The following is a 21,757-nucleotide window of genomic DNA, read 5'->3' on the forward strand; positions in this document are numbered from 1 at the left end:
CTCTCTCTCTCTCTCTCTCTCTCTCTCTCTCTCTCTCTCTCTCTCTCTCTCTCTCTCTCTCTCTCTCTCTCTCTCTCTCTCTCTCTCTCTCTCTCTCTCTCTCTCTCTCTCTCTCTCCCTCTCCCTTTCCCACACTTCTTATTTATGTCCTAACTAGCGGTAGGTTTATATTTATTGAGTAGTAGTAAATTTTTACCTAAAAAATCCTTGTTAGCTAGGTTCCCACTTCCTAGTAGTGTACCAGCCCCGTAAGGTTTGTCGTTTTATATATGTTTAAGGAAAGTGTTAGTTTTTTCTTGGTTTTGGGAATTTTTAATGGGGAAGAATTATGAGGTGTGAAGTATCATAAGTAGCTAGTTTACGTCATTAGTTGGATAGGGGACTGGAGCAGCTGGAAAGCTAAGGAGGAGAGTGAAGGATTTTGGTGCTTTGGGTTTATACTGAGTTTATTAAAAGACAGAATTAAGATCTTTTGGCTAATAAATTAATAATATTTCATATTTTTAATAATTCTTTTATGTATTAAAAGTATATTAATATACTAATTATTTGTCGTGTCCAAGCCGTGTCGGATCTTACGTTTTTGAAAATTGTTGTGTTTGTCGCGCCGTGTCGTGTCACTGTGTCTTTCAGTGTCGGTGTCGGTGCAACATAGTTTAAAAGCACATGTGATTATTGGAAACCAAAAAAAAAGGCTTTTAACACACCTTATTTTCTTATTTACACTTTTTGTATGTTTTTTATTACTATAATTTGATTTTATTTACTAACGATCTTCAAATTTGCTCCATAATTAGCTCTCATTATGAATATGGTGTATGAAAAACATAAGGAGAAAATATTGGTCACTCCATTAACTTTCATGCACTCGACAGTTTACTCCAATATATTCTAATTTTAATTGATCACTCTTTGAACTATTTAATGTCACACAATTGGGTCTATCCGTTAAGTGGTCGTCTAATCGTATAGTCAACTTGCTGACTATTCATATTTTTTAATGCCAACTCAGTTGAATGAAAGGATAAATTTTATTTAACACCCCTAATTCATTTTCCCTCTTCTCAACAAAAAAAAGATGAAAATCCCTCTAAAATACAAACCACTTCCCTCCGCATGCACTGTTTGACCTACATTCATTCATAATAATGAAGCACAAAAGTACATGTTATCCTCAATCATAAAATGAAACATAAAAAATGGGAAACCAACATTGACCTACATTCATAATACTGAAAAATACATTGTATCTTCAACATTAGCAAGCCAATAACAAACTAACTAATTTACCAAAAACCAACATTACATCATCAAATGTTAAATTGTTCAAGTACTAATATGTTAGCTCTAATCATCTTATCAAAAGATTAGAGCTAGCAACCAAGTCACAAAGCACAAGGTTGCCCAAAAATATGATGCATAAATGTTGGGCTAGCTAATATGAAATCTATCAAATTTTACAAACATATATAACTCTTTTACCCGAGTTCTGTCTAATCCTTTAAGAGGTTTTTGATGATGCAGCCTTGTTGGTCGATGCATTGGGACCTTATACATACCTTGAAATTGTAGGTGCAGATCCAGCTGGCCTTAAACGTTGCTGGGTAGATGCAGCTTGAACATGCATGTTCTCTTTGTAGCAGCCTTGCTAACTTCCAACTTTGAAGCTTTCAATTCAGCCATCCTTAACTGGACACACAACAATGCAGTTATATATGATTTAAGTTTTTATCACACAACATACATTCAACATATACTCAATCCTTTAGGCAATATACACACACCATATACAATTTGACAAATCTGAAAAATCTTATGTTTTTATATAGAAGACCATTCTCATACGTGAACTAGGGAAAGGAATAACAAGACCAAGTAGGCATATATTCTCATACATAGTACACACACAATATATACACAAGCAGTGGTTCAATTAATTTTCAAGCTTGATTCAAAAGATGAAAAACATGAAAAGCAATAGTTACCCTCATATACTCATTTATTTCTTTAATTTTTGTATCAAAAGCTAACACACAAATACCCAGCCTTTAAGCCATAAACCAAAATCATATACAAATAGCAACAATTCTCCGAAACCCATAAAATATTGTTTAAATCAACCCCAATACCATACCAGGTTCAAAAATCCTTATTTTTCCCCAAAATCAAAAACCCTATAAACCTGCGATTTTAAAGCAATCGATGTCGAAGAGCATATTCTCAAAGTCTAAAACTTACTATAATCAGGTATGTCATCATTTAACCCTTCTTCGCCTCTAGGAACCCACAAATCTGGGTTCATCATCATGTCGCTGCGTACTCCTCTATTTTGTGATAGATAGTAGATAAAAGTTTTATTTCAGATGGGGATTAAGGTTTTAGAAGGGTTGAAATTGATGGGTTATGGGTATTAAGAGGCTAGAACTCGCGTCTTGGAGAGCACAGTTACGATTTCGAAATTTAGGGTTTCTGGTGGTTTACAGTTGGGTACGGGATTAAGACACGAGCGAAATAGGCTAAGGGCATTAATGCCATTTTACAATCAGCTTGCCATGTCATCATGTATGAACTTGTCACGTTATCAACTTAACTACTGATTTGGAAGGAGACGTTAGGATGAACCCAATTGTGTGACATTGGATAGTTTGAGAAGTGATCGATTGAAATTGAAAGATATTGGAGTAAACTGTCGAATGCATGAAAGTTAATAGAGAAACCAATATTTTGTCCAAAACATAACAAGGTATGGGATAGCATTAGCACTACTACCCTAAACCAAGTCTATAAACATTGAAAATTGCAAGGAAATGACAAAAACCTCCTTTCTCTTGTTGTTGTCCTCCGGGTGGAGATTTCAAAGAAGGAACACAGCCTCAACGTCCTACGGTCTTCCACACAATTACACCATTTGAGAGCGAACCAAACAATGTTGTTTGCTCTCAAATTGAATCTCTCAAACCCTAGAATCAAACCTAACTCCAACTTCGCCGATAACGCCGTCACTCCCCACTGTCTCAGCCTCCTAGCACGTTGGCTCAACTCCCTTTCTGTCCACTCACAGTACGTTGACGGAGCATCTGAGTCGTTTACTCCAATATCTTTCAATTTCAATCGATCACTCCTCGAACTATTCAATGTCACACAATTGGGTCAATTCTAACGTCTCATTCCAAATCAGTGGTTAAGTTGCTAACGTGACAAGTTTATACACGATGACATAACAAGCTGATTGTAAAATGACATCAATGCCCTTACCGTATTTCGCTCGTGTCTTAATAGAGTGACCAGTATTTTGTCCAAAACATAACAAGGTATGGGATAGCATTAGACTGCTACCCTAAACAGTGGTTAAGTTGCTAACGTGACAAGTTCATACACGATGACATAACAAGCTGATTGTAAAATGACATCAATGCCCTTACCATATTTCGCTCGTGTCTTAATCTTAATAGAGTGACCAGTATTTTGTCCAAAACATAACAAGGTATGGGATAGCATTAGACTCCTGCCCTAAACCCATGCAAGTCTATAAACACTGAAAATCGCAAGGAAATGACAAGAACCTCCTTCTCTTGCTGTTATCCTCCGGGTGGAGATTTCAAAGAAGGAATACAGCCTCAACGTCCTAGGGTCTTCCACACAATCACACCATTCAATGTCGTTCGCTCTCAAATTGAATCTCTCAAACCCTAGAATCAAACCCAACTCCAACTTCGCCGGTAACGCCGTCATTCCCCACCGTCTCAGCCTCCCGGCACGGCGGCTCAACTCCCTTTCCGTCCACTCACAGTACGTTGACGGCGCATCCGAGCCGTCAATTTCATCGCATTACACCGAAACCATCGGAACCCCATCGCCGTCGTCTCAGCTTCTCCAGTGGAACCTCACCCAACGACACGTCGTCGTCCTCAATGTCGTTGCTTGCGCCGTAATTCTCTCTCTAGCTCTCAAATTTGATTCTTTAAACGATTCTGAAGAAATTGAATTTCATTTCGGATCAAAGTTTTGATTTTTTGATTTTGGGGTTTTGGAATAGGCGGCGGTTTCTGCTACGTGGCTCTTCTGCTCTGCAATTCCAACGCTTCTGGTATGTTTGATGTTGAATAGCTCAGTTAGTTTTGTTTAGAATTGGCAATTGGGCTTGTTTTGTTATGGAAATTGATTTGTTGATGACTAAATGTGAAGGCTTTCAAGAAGGCAGCTGATTCACTTGCGAAGCTGATGGATGTGATGAGGGAAGAGCTTCCGGATACAATGGCGGCTGTTCGTTTATCCGGGATGGAGATCAGTGACCTCACCATGGAGCTCAGTGATCTCGGGTTGGCATTTTACTATTTCTTTGCACTCTTTATTGTATGTAATGCATTTTTGGTTGGCTGAAATTGTTATTGTTCATTTGGTTTTGTGGGTTGCAGACAGGAGATTACGCAAGGTGTGAGGAGTTCTACTCGGGCTGTTCGTGTGGCAGAGGAGAGGTTGCGCGGCTTGACTAACATGGCTCCTTCAGGTTATCCATGTTTTCTATAGCCTTTTTGTAGTTGTTGTTTTGCTGTGAGTTTTTTAAAGGGTTGGACAAATGAATGTAAAATTTATCTTTACTTGCTTAGCATCCGTGCAGGTAGTAGAAAGTCCGAAAACTGAGGTGGCAGGGCCATCTTTGGCTAGAACTGCAAGAAGCATACGAGAGGGAGTCGTGAAGAGTCGTGCTCTCTGGCAAATGTTTTTTACCATCACCCGCTTTTCTAGGTTGGCAATCAACTATTTGATCAGGCGGAAGAAGCAATAGCGGAGATCACAATACATACGGGAGCTTCATGGTGAGCAGCATCAAATTTTGTGAATGTACATAACTCTTCCTTAGTTCATGTTTAAAATCTTAAGTTAGCATTGTGTATTTCCAGTTGGGCTTTGAGTTAAACATCCTTTGATTTGCCATCTTCCTTTCTGTTGTTACTTGCAAGCGCAACTGATTTCTTGTATAAGACCACTGCTGTTATGCTTCTACTTGATCAATAACATCCTCTTGTTGAACTGGACTCCTATGTGTTTCCGCTTAATATTGTATCTAAAGTTAAAGTGCCAATTTCATGTTCTGAATTAGTACTGAGATTGATTGCCAACTCATTTCCCACCTTATGAGCTTTAGCCTGGTGAGGAAAGGCTTAAGATGGAATATAGAATAGTGTCTGACTCAATTATCAACACTACTAACAATTGGTATCAACTTATTAAAGTTTACTGACGGGTTGGTACTATAGCCATGGGCATATGAGCACTTCATTTTACTGATGCTAGAACAAAATACTTAATTGTACAGTCATAAATAATTCAAGTCATGTGGTTGGGTTGAAAATGCTTGGTTTTGAATAAGTGATTCAGGTGATGAGCATTAAGCACAAATTTATAGCTATTATCCTTGTATATGATGAAGTATTGGTGCGGGTTTGGTTACTGAAAGTGACCATCCAATTACTTCCTGAATCTGAAATGATGACATTGCTGTGATGTACTTGGGAGTAGCAAGATGCTTTTCTTAATTGGTTGTGTAGTACTGAGGTGCTTTGTTAGGCATTTCTCAGTTTGTGGAGTACTAAGTGCTTTGTTAAGGTGCAGGAATCTTAATTGGTTGTGGACTACTAAGCTGCTTTGCTACGCTTTCTTCATTTTGTCGAGTAAGCAACGATCTTGATGATAGCTATCTTGTGGGGAAAAGGGGAGGGGAAGGGAAGGGTAGGGGTGGTGTACAAGGTGGTACTGAGTTTGGGTACCGTAGGGCATTGAGAAGATCATTGAACAAAAATATGAAAAGGTTCTAGGCAAAGAATAAACAGGTACTGAATTTGGGTAGAGGTAGGCATTGGCAAGGAAGGATAACAGAGTAGCAGGGTGGAATTAGGCATTGAAAAGATGATCAAACTTGGCACTTTTAGACAAAGGGGAATCAGATGCTCTGGTGGTTTCGCTTTCATGTAATGATAGAACGATAGAATAGCAGCACATGTTTGTACGTTTGACTTGATGATATTAAGAGCTAAGCTGGGAAAATGGTTGAAATGATAGAATGTTGGTGAAACAAATTGATGAACGGCTTCCCTTTGAATTTGTTCTTTCCTAAAATTTATTTTGCCCGGAGATCATTTTTGAAATGAATAGGGTAACTACTGACAGCCTTGGTAATAATACTATGAGCAATTGAGTAGGTGGAGTGGTTGTGTGGAGGTGGCAGATGATGCTATTGAATCCTCATCATCAGATATTGCAGACAGAAACTAAAGGCAGCCACATGGGGACATACAGGCAAAGAGGAGCAAATAGTGTTTTGAAAGCAGTGATCGAGAATCTGGTTTTGCAATGCAAAGCCGAAGAGCTCCATACCAAGTAAAACAAGACAAAAAAAATGGAACCACCGCCCACATTTCCCACTAAACAAGAGTGCTGTTTGATTTCTACTATTGTTTTTCATCTTGGAACGTTGATCTCTGTTACTTTGATGCACTGGCGACCACAACTTCGTGATTATTTCTACCGGAAATCTCTTGAAGTACGAGAACTGTAAAATACTACGACTCGATGCAACACTATTGAATAGCTAGTTTGAGAGGTTTTCTATCTCACCTTTGTGCATCTCCAAATTGCAACATAAGTCTATTAAGCCTATTCAGAAAGAAAAGATCCAAATCGTCCTTTCTATATATACCAAAGAAGAAGAAAGATTCTATTAAAAAAGAAAAAAAAAAAAAAGAAAGAAGAAGAAGAACAAAAAAACACCAAAGCTTTTCTTGGACTTGCTTGCGACAGATAGATGCATCATCTATTTATCTCTTTGGTCCTCATGAACAAAGAATTAGTTACACAACCAGAATCCAAAGTTTAATGCATTTACTTTGATATCTAGACCTCCACTCCAGTTAGCATTTATATGGTGAAACTTTTTCTGATATATTAATTGCAACATATATAGAATAGAATAGAATAATCTGCAAAGTAACTAAACCACCATACCACTCCATCAATACCAAACACATATATGTGACTTAATTTGTCCAAAATCTACTGCACATAAATTTTTGAAGATCCATATACAATGAAGGATTCAGTTCTAATTGATTAAAAGAGAAAGTAGAACTTACATAGTTAAAAACAGATAAAAGGATGAAGAAAGTAGAAGAAGCTAGCTGCAGCTGTTCAGTTAGGATGAAGCACGGTTAATTTGAGGACCTGAACCAGTGCCTATAGGCCGTTTCACTCCCAACGCTCTTGTCGACCTTGCAGTACCTGTGGCTACTACAACAACATCTTCCTGTGCATAAAATACAAAGCATACAGTTAACAGAAAATTTCTAAAACCCTAGGTCGTGAGAGAGAGAAGAGATCCAGATTCTTACTCCTAGTTTCATTTCCATTTCAGTCTGCTGTGGAGGGCACTGTTGATGATGATCTGCCTTTGTCTTTCCATCGTCGGCGGCGGCGGAGGAGGAGGAGGAGAAGTGATGATCAAGTCCGAGGCACTTGAGGCATGAGGTGATGAGTTGCTCGAAGAAATGGCAGGGGCTGTGCAACAAAGGGTGTCGCTCTTCTTCTTCTTCTTCTTCTTCTCTCTGGTCGGCTGAGCTCGAGGACTCCATTTTCTTTTTTGATCGGTGGTTTTGGTGGTGCAAAGTAGTTGTTTTTAGGCCTTTCGGGGTTGAGATGTATATAAATATTTGACACAACAGACAACCTGCCATGAATGAGTTTTAATGCACTCTACTTACTTCACTGACTGAGAGACCGAGCTGATCGAGTACCAAGACTCTTTTGCCATTTCATTTTCCTTTATGGAGGATTATTCTTCTTTTACAGGTTTTTCTTTTCCTTTTCCGAATTTTGTTATAACAAGACGAAACATGAATAGTTTCCCTCTTTTGTTCTTAGATAAACAACTCAAATACTATAACTAGTCAGTCGTCAGTCGAACTCACTACCTCTTTTTTACGAAGAGGAGACTATATGTCACTAAACCGAATAATACTAGGTATGTATTGGTTCTTTCTATTTAATTATGTCTGAAATCTGGCTCAATTATGTTCTTTTTTAAACGAACTCATGAGTTATGTTTTAAAAAGTCGCATATATAACCCGAAAAATGATTTAGAGCATTGACGTGTGTTTACACCAACAAAAACGGAAGACTGGATAGCAGCAACTGCATTGTTTTGTATCAGAGATGGCTGACTACAAATACCAAGGGCTGAAATCATCTAATAGATGTTGACTCACTTGCACCGCCAGTGTGTTTACACCAACAAGAAAGGATGACCGACCTGATATTTGCATTGTTTTGTATTAAAATAGATTGACACAGTCATGTTCACCTGGTTAGTTACTGATTAAGAGATATATGGTGAACCCCTGTTAGATATAAATTCAAAGGGTTGAAATAAAATAACTTAACTTTAAAATAATATTTCCCGTAATTGGATTTACATCCAACATCCAAAAATGACAACAAGTACCAAGAGATGAAATCACTTAATTAATTAGTGTCGAGTCACTTTCATCGCCTGTGTGTATATATATATGTATATATGTATCAATATTAGATTTAATTTCTAGAATTAAAAATGAATTACTTATAAATTATGTAATCCACCCTTAAATACTAAAGTCCAAGAATGATGGAGAATTAAAACGTTTTTCAGCGCATCATCTTATAGTTAAGGTTCACGAAGCTTTCATTCTTGAAAAAGAAATGTTCGAGAAGCTTTGAGTGAGAGATCTCAAACTCAAAGTGGTGGTACGAGGTTTGTTTATTTACTTACCGATACAGATTTTCATTTATGATGTTAGTAAGATTTACATCCTTAAATTTCATAAATTTAGATATTCTAAGCAATTACTTATAGTCCGTCGACAAATTATTCTATTGCTAACTATGGTCAAATTGAACACCATGTGAGAAGAATGAATTGTATGATATATTTCTCACAATGTATATATGAAGAGGGTTCAGACTTACGTCTCAATTCTCTAGTCTCTGCCACGCACATATAGAGAACTACATGCAATCTACGATATAATCACAATATATATGTTACATTTTTAATATAGACTTACATCTCAATTCTCTACCACGCTATATAAAGTACTACATGCAATCTACGATATAATCAATATGTTAGATTTCTAATATATTGTACCATGACCCACACACACTAACACTCTCACTCAAATAGACACATGCACATGAACCATGCCCAACTGGCTTAATGAGTCATATATTTTTTTTTTAAGACTCGTTTGAAAAATATATCTACAAGCTGCTTTAGTAAGAACAAGAAAAAACCTTACTAATTTTTGTATCTAGCTTCTCTTTTATAAAGTGGCGATTAACCACTGCATTTCAACAGTTAGAGCATCTCTAGTAGTATTGATAAATTTTAAAAAAAAATTAGAGATTTGTCAATTTTTATATAAATCTTTGCTCCAGCAGTATACTTAAGAAGTTGACAAATTTAGAAATTGATAAACAAAATTGACAAATTTATCAATTCAGGAGAGAGAATTTGTCAATGAATAGCTAAGTTTTCTCTAATAGCGACACTGCTAAAACACAACTCTCAAAATGAATTGATAAATATAACTTTCATCCAAATTTATCAACTATTTTATCCTTGTGACACTAACGATAAATATATAACCTCTCACATTTACCACCTTTTCGATCACTTTAGACCTGCATTTGTCAAGGACATATTTTCTGAATTTTACGGTGCATGGTTCATGGTTGCATGCAGTGAAAACAACCCCTAACTCCCTTAAGTAGCAATATTCCTTTACAGATGGTGAAATATCAGCATAATGAAAATGGAAACATAACAAAATTAACTATAAAGTGAACCAGGATGCTTTTACATCCGCTCTCTTTCTCTCTCTCACAGTCTCACTGGGATAAGGATCCTCTCCTTGTCTGACACATATTCTTGTGTATCCTTGACTTCTAATCTTGTCCATTAATTAGATATCCAAAGGTCATAATCGCACCACCTTAGCATTTTTCTATTAAATATTCAAAAGTTGGTTTTCCAATACAAACACCAACGTTTTCTCACAATCCTCCATTAACAAACAGATCGAGTCCAAAAAAAATTAGAAGATGAACATATTAGATTCTCCAATTTCCAATTTCCCTCGTCTTTCAATGTTTCCCCGCGCTCGTTTTCCAATTTCTCTCGTCTTTCAATGTTTTCCCACGCATATATACATATATATATATGCTCTCTCTTATTGATTCAATGCTCTCTCTTACCAATTCATTGCTTCATTATCTCTTTCATCGACTATGTCGGGAGATTCCACTCTAGGACAAGGATCCTTTCATCGACCACCATCAATCATGTCAGCTATGGCGTTAAGAGACGTAATCTTTCTGTTGTTCAGAACTCAGTCTCTTCTTTTGTTTTTTTCTTTTGCTCCCTTCTCTTTGGGTTTTCCAAATCCTTTGGTGTTTTCATTATTTCTACTGTGAACGATGTTATAGATCATTTAATAGTATTTTGCATTGGCTTGCATCTCTTTCTAATTATACTTTTGTAACTATGAAAGGTTCTTTATTTTCTATGATTTGTTGTATACTCTCTGTTTACCCATTTGTGTTTATACTACAGATAACAAATATTAGTGGAGAATCTAGCTTGGCTGACACAAGTTGCAAACCGAAATTCGGTATGGAATTTGACTCTGAAGAAGCTGCTTATATATTTTACAATGAGTATGCAAGGAAGATGAGATTCAGTGTTAGAAAAGAACAGGTGGTGAAAAACAAGAAAACCGGTGAGGTAACATCAAGAATATATTCTTGTTCTAAGGAGGGTTATCGACTGAAAGACAAGAGAGATAAATTAACTAAGAACCCAAGAGCTGAGACAAGGACTGGTTGTGAAGCACAAATGGGTATCAAGTTGAATAGATGTATCAACAAGTTTGTTGTTTATGATTTTCGAGAAGCGCACAACCATGCTCTTGTGAGCAAAAAGTGTGCTTATATGCTGCGTTCTCAACGAGGTGTCTCCAACGAGGTGTCTCCACACCCCAGGGTTCTGAATTGGATTTAGTTTGTGACTCTGGGGTTGGTCTGAAGGAGTGCTATGAGCTTATGGGTAGGCAAGCTGGTGGTAGAGAATCTCTCGGCTATATAAAGCAAGATTTAAAGAACTATCTTTGATCTAGAACACAAAAGCAACTGGCATTTGGTGAAGCTGGAAGTTTGTTGAGTTATTTTCAGAAGCAACAGTTAGAGAATCCATCGTTCTTCCATGCCATACAGTTGGACAGTGAGGAACAAATAACTAATGTTTTTTGGGCAGATGCTAAAATGATTCTTGACTATGGCCAGTTTGGAGATGTAGTTAGTTTTGACACAACCTATAGAACTAACAAAGATAATTGTCCGTTGGGAGTTTTCGTTGGCTTCAATCATCATCGGGAGGTTATTATATTTGGGGCGGCGTTGATGTATGATGAGATGGCAGATTCATTTATTTGGCTGTTTGAGACATTCTTAGATGCCATGTTTGGAAAGTCTCCGAAAACCATATTTACTGATCAGGATGCAGCAATGGCGAAAGCCATTTCAGTTGTTATGCCAGATACCTATCATAGGCTTTGCATATGGCATATAATGCAAAATGCCATGAAAAAAGTGAATCATGTGTTTAGGAGCAGAACTAGGGTTCACAAGGTGTTATCAAAGTTCATAGACAGCTATGAAGAAGAATATGAGTTTCTAGCTGTTTGGGATGCGATGCTCACGGAGTATAATGTGTATGGAGATGAATGGTTCAAAAGAATTTTTGAAGTAAGGAGGAAATGGGCTTATGCATATGTTAGAGGTCAATGGTGCGCAAGATTGCAGACCACCCAGATTAGTGAAAGTATCAATGGTGATTTGAAAGATTATCTCCAATCAGACCATAATTTGGTCGAATTTTTCAAGCATTTTGAGAGAGTAGTAAATGATAAGCGTTACAAAGAGTTAGAAGCAGAATATGCTTTGTGTCAGAAGATACCTCAAGTTCAGAGACCTATTAAAATGTTGATTGAAGCAGGCAATGTCTACACAAAGATTATATTTGAGGAATTTCAAAATGAGTTTGTGAGCGCTCTTGATTTTTATATAAAAACTACTGTTGATACTAGAGAAGACATTGTGTATACGGTTGGTGATCTGGACACTTCCAAGGAATTTCGTGTTATAAGGAAAAAGAGTGACAATTATGTCTCTTGTTGTTGCAAGTTGTTCGAGATGAATGGGGTGTTGTGTGGTCATGCTATAAAGATCTTAAGGGAGGTAATGAATGTAAAGGTAATTCCCAGTGAGTATATTTTGAATAGGTGGACAAGAAAAGCAAGAAGTAATAGTGTGAAGGATATGCATGGAAGGGACATACAAGTAGATACTAAGTTGCAACAGACCACTTGGTATAGGTCTTTATGCTCTATTTTTACAAAAATATCTTCATGGGGTGCTGAGAGCAAGGAAACTTATGAAGTTGCATTTGAACATGCAAATAAGTTAAGAACCACTATCGAAGAGATGTTGAGCTCAAAACGAGATGGTACCAGCCATGAAAAGGATGATCAAGGATCTGCTCCAATTACAAAAGATACTTGTGTCCAAGCAAAGGGTTTCAAGAAGAGAGGAGGTTCTCGGGGAAGAAAAAGACAGACTAGCCAATTGGAGAGAGCTTACATGAGGAAATTAGCTCAAATGAGACAACTTTTGGGTAAAAAAGGCTGCAGTGATGTTGATGTCCAAGAAAATGGTTCAAAAACAGGGAGGCAAGCTTCTGGTGGAAGAAAGAATTCTGAAACTACTTCACGGCCTGCTCAATCATCAAAAGTATGTTGTTAAAACACCTATTTACTTCTATGTTAATTTTTCATTGCTTTTAGAAAAATATATCTTCATGAATGTCTTATCGTGTCACAGGAAGTAATAGCAAACATCTCTACTGATAATGTTGCTGATGTACAAGCAAACGGTTCAAAAAGAAGGAGGCAAGCCTCTAGAGGAAGAAAGAGTACTAAAACTACTTCACAGACTTCTCCATCATCAAAAGTACACTTCAAAACACCACTATATTTCTATCTTAACTTTTATTTGGTTATAACAATACATGTTTTCATATAAATGACTTTTCGTGTTACAGGATGTAGGTAAAGTTGATAATCTGATACAACAAGCATCCCAACAACAACCTACTGGCCACTTAGAATCTGAACATGTTCAAGCCTTGAATAAGACCGTTGGTGTGTGATCTGTTATGAAGTCAAAACCCTCCTCCAACTGTGATTTGTGTTCTACAAGCTGATACAATTTCGGCACTTCCTTAGGGACTGATCTTTTGTATTTAGTTATTCTCCCTTTCTTGGTTTTTTTGTAATGTTGCTGATGTTTCTGGTTTTTCCGTTGTTTCTGGTTTCTGGATATGGGCACCAATTTTACCAAAACCAGGCAAACTTCTACTATTTTTGGATGTTAATTAGGTTGCTTTGTGGATGGGATCGATCACTGATGATATGAGATTTATTCTAATGCAATCTGAAGCATATATCAATACCCTTTCTCTTCGATAAAAGCATATCTTCTTTCTATACTAAGAACTGATGTGTGAAATACGATCATATATAGAAGTATTACAATAGTGAAAGAAAACTTTTCTTTAACTAACAGAGTAAAAGGTAGACTCCATTATAAGCTAAAAGTGTCTAAACATGAATGAGGTAAATCAATGATTGAAGTGCTCAAAAAGTTCAATTGAGCAGCAACATCAGTACAATTCATGAATCTTATTCTCTGGAAACATTTTCCTCGTATTAATCTCTACTTTAAAGAAGAAAAAGTGTAAACATATGATCAATCTTATGCTATGCTTCACTGGAAGTGTGATCAAAATTCATAACGATGATGAAGGCATATATACAAGAAATCCTATTGGTTTGGACCCTCCAGTAGTTGTTTTTCTATGGCCAAACTAAGAAGCATTGTCTTCCTCTTTTTCTCATGTTTCTGCATGCATTCCCATTCGTCTTCTCATGCACAAACACATAATGCTGTACTCAAGTTAGGCTTCTTCAGTCCCGGAAACTCGAGCATTTTTAGTGCTACAAGTAATCATTACTTGGGAATCTGCTGGTACTACAAACTACCAAATTATCCATATGCAGTAGCCAATCAAGAAACTCTGATATCGATACATTAGGAGTCTTTGCATTGGCTAATGACAAAACATTGAAACTCTTAAGTATCTGTACGTATCAGATCCCAATCAAACAGCCTCTTGAATGAAATTGGGCATTTTGTAACAAGAATTTCATTATTAAAAACACAGAAAGAGCCCTTGTGCAAAAACAAAACACAAAACAACTATAACAACAAAGAAAAAAAACAACAACAACAAAGAAAAGGGAAGACTGAATTCTGAACAAGACTAGAAAACTTACATCTCTTAACTTCATAGCTGATATGATAGTTGATGCGATAGTTGATGGTCCGATTGAAATCTCCAGAAAATAGTGTCGATGAAAGAGATAGTAAAGCAGAGAAGAGATAAGAGAGAGCATAATGGACTTTGTTTACTGATCAAAATTTATTTATTTTTGATTCAATGAGACGAGAGAAATTAGAAATTGGAGAATCTAATATGTTCGTTTTCTAATTTTTTTTGGACTCAATCTGTTTGTTAACGGAGGATTATGAGAAAACGTTGGTGTTTGTATTGGAAAACCAACTTTTAAATATTTAATAGAAAAATGCTGAGGTGGTGCGATTATGACCTTTGGATATCTAGTTAATGGACATAATTAAAAGTTAAGGATACACAAGGATATGTGTCAAACAAGGAGAGGATCCTTTTCCGTCTCACTGACCCATAAACTGAACCAGGATATGTAATTTGCTAATAATATAATTAATAAACAACAGGCACTAATCTTCAAAAAAAAAAAACAAACAGGCGCTAATTCTTTGTACATCAATATATGGCTGTGAATTGCCGAGTTCCACATACATGATAAGCTATGAGGCCCGGGATCAGATGAAGAATTTATAGAATAAGATATGCATGTTATAAGACAAGTGTTCCACTTAGGCAGTAACAAGGCTATGGATGAACTTTGGGAACGGAAAACTAGTTGATTAGCTAGGTTGAAGCTTATATTAGTTAATTAATCTGTACACCATGACCAGAGCTTACAGATGGTTTTTTCACCCTTGTTCTTAACTCTCTCGCTGTACTTGAGCTCGTGCCCTCATCTTCCTGCAGCATTAGCAAAGTTAATGATATCTATTGGAAGGCCAAACCTGAAAACCAAAGTACTTATGATGGACCTGAAAATATTATTCCCACTAGCCCTGAACACTGTTAAAAGGAAGAGGGTGAATTCTTACTCTGCATTTCATTTCTCGTTCAATCACAGGAGGAGGAGGAGGATCAGACATTAAAACTATATGATCGTATTGAACGGTGGAGTAGTCATCGAGTCCCAGACAGTTGATGCAAGGCTTGATGAGTTTCTCAAAGAAATGGTAGAACCTGTGTCGTTCTTCTCTGTGCTGATCCTGAACTTCAGCTGATGATGATGATGAAGCTTTCATATTGTAGAACTTGCTCGATCTGCCTTGTACTCTTTGACAGGTTTGCAGCTACTAATTCTCAGGTGTGATATATTGCATTGTTGTTTGATGTTTTGATCGGTGGTCTGGTAGTGCAGTGGTTATTTAAGAGACACCTGCCATATATGCCACCGTGGTAATGCACTTCGAGACTAATTTTATTTTTCATTCTCTGTTGATTTGTTTTTTTTTTTTATTGATGCCACGTAATAAGCTACGTCGGTTATGTTGACAAGTTAGTAAGACTCAAAGTTCGTTGTATTACGATAGTATAAAACGAAATTAGTCCCTTGACGCATGCGAATTTAAAGACCTCTTAAGCCACAAACTAGTGAGAGTCGGTACTCAAAAAGTGAACATGATACTGATGAGAGTTATCAACCAAAACAGAACGAGTTCATGCTACCTCGCTCCACCGACCTTACCACAGCGCGCGCATGTAGTTGTTCAATAATGGATGACCACTAGCATTTGGTTGATACCTGTTTGGACTGAAATTTACACATAGTTCTCAATCTACACTGTTTAATACTTGAATTTAGTCTTACAAAATTTTCAATCAACAAAGAAAGTGAGAAAGGTGGATTACAAGTTAGAGTGCGAATTCCTCATTTTAGCAACAAAATCAATCACTATTCTTTTTAGTACAGCCATATTTTATTCCCAAACAATGGTGTCCTACAATCACTCAAATACCATTTACAATCAATGTGATATATGCTTACAATTGAGTGAATCAATAAATTCTGTAATGCCTCAACTCAGATCTGTAATGCCTCCTAGACTTCTACACTCTCTCATGCTGCCACAACCTTCACAATTGGTTTGTATTTGTCGGTCGATACCAGTTTTTGTAGGCAAGCTTTGCTTCAAGTTCATGGGACATAAGAAGTGTCCTCCCCAACTTGCAACATTAAACCCGAAAAAGCTAAATCTCCATTCTGTGGGAGTACTGGAATTCATATCAGCTTTCTTTTCTCTTCCCTCTCTGTGGGGTTGATAAATTTTCACCGCTAGGGTCCAAACCGAGACACTTAAGAAATGCAACCCTCGCAAGTCTAAAATAATAGCATGGGTGGAGATATATGTTGGGTGTTGCAGAGTCCTCCATTTCAACCATGTCCTCTGCTCTCATTACTCTACTGGTGCTCGGTACTATCTCGCCTTTCATACTTTCTCCTACCTGACAAGATCTTACAAGCTCAAATATTTGTATATGTATTAATGTTACAGATTCTAAACACAACAGCAGGCAGTAAAATTAATTCAACTAATCATCATAAGGAACATTGTGGTCACTAACTCATTAAAAAGATATATTAGAAATTCAGGAAATTTGTGTTATGAAGGATGTTAAAATAACTAACATTACATGCAGTTCACAATCTTTCAAATTGTATGCATATAAACAACAAGCTCTTACCATCAGAGATTTGCGTAGCAATAGGCAGAATGAAGAGTAAATTGAACAGAAAGAAGATAAAATTCTGATTGAAGAGAAGAATTGGCATGTTGCAAATGCCATAAAACATACCATTCAAATAAGAACTCCCACCATTTTCCCTTCCCATCCTATGAGCTTTTTTTGAAAAGGTACCATGACTACCATCCTATGAGTTATGTCGTATAGAAATTCAAATTTTAGCTGACATCTATTTACTCTCACTTGCCAGCAAATATATTGCGTGAAACTCAGATATGATAGAGAGACAAACAAGATTGAACCAATGGGTGGATAAAATTATAGCACATATAGGTGGAAGCCACTCCAAATTCGAGGAGCTTTTTATAGATAAAATTATATACCTATAACCTTACTGGCTTACTCTCACAACATGCACGTGAGAACCATGGCATAAGAGTGGGTCTTGTGAGGGAAGTTAAATAAGGAACAAGGTCCATTTTATGTGAGCTCCATTTTGTTTCCTTCATCTCTCCAACTAAACATGATCTAACTCGATGCAATCAAAATGGACCAGGAACAAGATCCATTAAGAATGTTCCTCACCAATCAATTAATATATGAGAGAAAGGAAGGAAGAAGAAGAATAGGATACAAAAATTCCACTATCCGAATTTAATGGCAGAAGGTAGTTGAGAACAAAAGAGGTCTGAACAAATTCCAAATCTTGGCCTCATTTCCAATCAATAAAACTATGTAAACCACATGTTCTGACCACATTCTGGACTGAATTTCTAATGGAGTTGGGATCCGTCTTATAGACTGGTTCCACATCTACTTAAGATGTGCTCTATAATGTAAATATGGGGTTCATATAGCATTACATAATTCCAATGAATTCAAATCCCCCTCAAGGATGGATTAGAAGGAAAGAGGTAAAAAAACAACTACTAAATGAAATAGAAAGTGATATGAAATGCAAAACAGTAAAACTTCAACCAAGTTTTATCAAAGAAAATCCAATGTGCAAGGGAAGCCTACCAAGCCTCTCAACAAAATATTTCAAAAGTGCAGATCTTATGTCGAGAGATTGAGACATTCCCATTGCTCGTTGCTAAAATCCAAACGAAAGGGAGTAGCATTTCCCTCCCCTTTGAAATTTTGAGTTTTGGGCATCTTGACATGCCCATTCATCACTTCCCAAAGGGTGGCTCAAATAAAAAACTATATTTATACAAAATCTAGAGAAATAAATACATGCTACTGAAAGCTAAGCTGACATGCCCTGTTTATCATATCATGATATATTAACTTTTTTTTCAATCTAAAACATGTTTTGCTTCAGTTGGTTTTTATCTTTCTGGTTGGTCATTTCCTATTTTCTTTCTTCTATATCCTACATTGTTCTTGTTTTTATTTTTAACCTATAGATTTGAAGGTCCAAAGTTCACAACAAAGAAAAGCATTGTTGACCATTTACCTTTTTAACGGAAGTTTAAATTTTCTCTTACAGAATAGCATTATTAGAAATAAATTAAAAGATGATCACTAAAACGAAACCAAATGACTGGTAATGCGGTTGTTAATATCACATTTCATGATCATCACAAAAAGAAACAGAGACCATCACGTTTCCGTCATTGTTCAATTAACCCGCACAACAACCTTCAATGAAGTGTTCGATCCGAAACTCTTATCAGTTATCACTCTACGCAATCTTTTCTTCTTTGTTAAGCAGAAGTATAAAAAATCTTGAACAGTTCTAAATTCTAATTAGGCAATTATTGCCCAACAAAGTAACAAAAAACTGTTTGGCTGAGTGGGTCTCACAACTCTTACAAATATAAGAACAGGTCCACAAAATGGTGCTGCCCCCTGGAAATCTAAAAAGGAAAATACTTTATGAATTGTGCTTCCTGGCGTTCTGATCTACTTAAACTACGCACAACTAAACCAAACCAACAAGAACATCAAATCAAAGCCATCAAGGATTGAAGCTAGTTCTTTCTATGTTCTTCCACATTTTCCTACCAACAAAAACAAATCAAAGATGAAAAGAAAACATGGGTTGGCAAAATCCAAACCTGGGTGTTCTGTAAACGGTTTGCAGAATTTGTGGAGGTGAAGTTGTGACTTGAAAACAAACGAGAGTTGGACGAAGAAGAAGGCTTGGTGGTGTTGTTGTCATCTGGGAGATCCAAGACCAATATGCTGAAGCAGTAGAGTAGAAGGAGGAGGAGGACCATCACTATGACCTGGATCCATATCAGCCAGGGGACTCTGTAGGTTTCTATAGTGAGTTCATCTCCAAAATTGTGCATGATCTTCTTGGTGTGAAGTGGGATTTACAGAGATGGGTTTTGAAGGAAGGAGGAATTGGGTTTAAAGAACAGAGATTGATTGGGATTAAAGAAAAAGGGAATGGATGTTGAGACTTCAGATGGTTGGGACTTGGACTGAAAAGACAAGGAAAATTGACATCTATACATTTGGTGATTTGGAGGTGAGATAAGCTACGAAACTGAGTTAGAAGTTTGAAAATAATATTCTACTTTACGTTATCTGGCACGCGCTAGTTTGACGCGCGTAACTGAAGCACGAGTTAGATTATTTGGCGCATACTCATTCGTTTGGGTCGCTTTAGCTCGGGTTTAGTTCGGGTTTGATATTTTGGTTTTAATTTAATTAGAGGACCAAAGTTTCAACAGTTTTATTAATTGAGGCTTAAAGGACGGCACCAGATTTATGGACCCGCGAGTATTCGTTGTCGCACTCTGTGGATTATATCGAAATTAGTATATGTCAATATGGGTGCTGTTTCTGCCACGGTCAAATAATATGACTCGAAACTTACACAAAGTAGCATGATTGATTTTACCAAGGTTAATATGTGAAAAACAGGTCTAATGAATATGAGGGTATATGGTTAATTACTCAATTTGTTTTTTTTTTTTTTTTTTTTGAGAAGATAAACTTTATATATAATAACAACCGACCATTATAATCATGAGAGATTTTGATGGTGGACAATAAATCCTCACACTTCTCTCTACCCACATACCAGCAATTACAATGAACATGAACTGAAAATTGTCCAAATGTAACATACTCCTAACCCCATCTAGATGCCTCGATACTTTCTTACAATCAATTTCAAAAAGAAACAACCTCACCAAGCACTATACACCAAAACCACCAATATATATGTAAGGGCAACCTCCTTATTACATTAACAACAAGAAAACACCGATGTTAACACCGATAATCCTTAGATATGACACCAAACATGGCCCTTAAGCCTCCTCACCACCGCACTTTCCATCCCATCGTCGATTTCGTCCTCCTCACCACCGCGCTTTTCGCCGCCAACCCCGTGTCGGAGAAACTCACAACGACACGACATCATAAACTTCTTGGTTCGTCCCATCATTCGACGTACTCAATTTGTAAACCAGCAATTTGATTTTTCTTTCAGGCGTCCAATTTTAAGACTATCTAAATGCAGCGCAAGATCAGCTTTAATTAGAAGACTTTCAAACCCAACGCATGATCATCTTTAATTGAAAGACTTGCGACCGATTAACTAAAGGCTGTAGAAACTGGTCTTCCATTGACGTACATCTCAAATTATAAAGCCATAATCTGTTGAGTTACTTCTAACTAGTCCATCAAAGTTAATTTTGACAAAAAAGTTAGGAGGTGTTTGCCAATTAATAATGGTAGATACAATGGTTTTGAGATTGCACCCATGCCAGTAAATCTTTCGCTAAGACTAGTTAACATGAGATCATCATATTTAACTCACGGCTGATTATTTTCACAACACAACAATATAGGTTTTTTTCTCTTTTTCTAAGTGACAGTAAATTTCTCTTTCTGTTCAATTACTTCATTGAGACTTTTCTACTATACATCTGTGTATAACATACATAAAGCCATGAGCCATCCAATTGTCTTTAATTTTGACTTGTTAAATAATCAGACGACTCACGACTTGATGTATGTTATATAAATGTGTATAGCAGCTCAACCTTACTTCATTGTATTTGGTAAGGATACATCCACTTCATTATTTGTGCCATGTTGATGAAGTTAGTATAATCACCGATCACTTTCAATAAATAATGATGTTATTAATTTACGTGTTTGTTAGTCAATCTTAATGGTGTCTATTTTCTGTGGCCCAACCTTCTACACTGATCTATGTGGTTTCGAATCACAAAAGAGCCATTTACAAAAGGACAATTACGGTGGTGTTCAGTGTTCACGATCAAGAGGAAGTCAACACCCTCCTCATAGAACGAGTTTCTTGATAATTCCGGAAGCGCCCAAAAATGGGTAGAATGTTTGGGGTAAGAAAAAATTGAAGTACTATAGCTAATTACAACTCTTCGTGGATTTTGTTTATATTCTTGCTCACTTTTTTTTTTTTTTTTTTTTGCAGGCATAAATTTTATTAAAAGAAATTTTAAATACACACCTTTAATCTCTTAATACACACCTTTATTATTTTATGTTTCTATTGAGATTTTGTAGATAAGTTAAATGACCAAAACAGACATCTATTATTAAAAAAAAAAAATAACTCTAGAAGTATTCTTTTCAACGTCTTCTATCCTAAAATCGTCGAAAGCATGTCTTCTCCCCTAATCCCAACTCTTCTCCACAATTCATTTGGGTTGTCTTTTTTTTTNTTTTTT

General features: G+C 36.6%; 3 protein-coding genes across 3 annotated transcripts; 2 read left to right on the forward strand and 1 right to left on the reverse strand.

The window, feature by feature from the left end:
• The first annotated feature begins 3,586 nt into the window (after nucleotides 1–3,586).
• On the forward strand, nucleotides 3,587–5,036 carry LOC101308776. Its single transcript, XM_004302175.1, has 5 exons — nucleotides 3,587–3,928; nucleotides 4,037–4,087; nucleotides 4,186–4,319; nucleotides 4,416–4,507; nucleotides 4,608–5,036. The coding sequence occupies exons 1-5, from the start codon at nucleotides 3,656–3,658 to the stop codon at nucleotides 4,784–4,786; spliced, it is 729 nt and encodes a 242-aa protein (XP_004302223.1). The 5' UTR covers nucleotides 3,587–3,655; the 3' UTR covers nucleotides 4,787–5,036.
• Nucleotides 5,037–10,321: 5,285 nt separating this feature from the next.
• LOC101296501 (protein FAR1-RELATED SEQUENCE 5-like) lies at nucleotides 10,322–13,298 on the forward strand. Its single transcript, XM_004304806.1, has 5 exons — nucleotides 10,322–10,399; nucleotides 10,647–11,075; nucleotides 11,264–12,880; nucleotides 12,971–13,099; nucleotides 13,191–13,298. The coding sequence occupies exons 1-5, from the start codon at nucleotides 10,322–10,324 to the stop codon at nucleotides 13,296–13,298; spliced, it is 2,361 nt and encodes a 786-aa protein (XP_004304854.1).
• Nucleotides 13,299–16,270: 2,972 nt separating this feature from the next.
• On the reverse strand, nucleotides 16,271–19,567 carry LOC101309065. The gene is made up of 2 exons (XM_004302176.1): nucleotides 19,142–19,567; nucleotides 16,271–16,838 (listed from the first exon to the last, which is right to left on the reverse strand). The coding sequence occupies exons 1-2, from the start codon at nucleotides 19,376–19,378 to the stop codon at nucleotides 16,620–16,622; spliced, it is 456 nt and encodes a 151-aa protein (XP_004302224.1). The 5' UTR covers nucleotides 19,379–19,567; the 3' UTR covers nucleotides 16,271–16,619.
• Between the last annotated feature and the right edge of the window lie 2,190 nt (nucleotides 19,568–21,757).

The sequence above is a fragment of the Fragaria vesca genome, linkage group LG6 (genome assembly GCF_000184155.1).
Source record: "Fragaria vesca subsp. vesca linkage group LG6, FraVesHawaii_1.0, whole genome shotgun sequence".
In the NCBI taxonomy this organism is placed as follows: domain Eukaryota; kingdom Viridiplantae; phylum Streptophyta; class Magnoliopsida; order Rosales; family Rosaceae; genus Fragaria; species Fragaria vesca.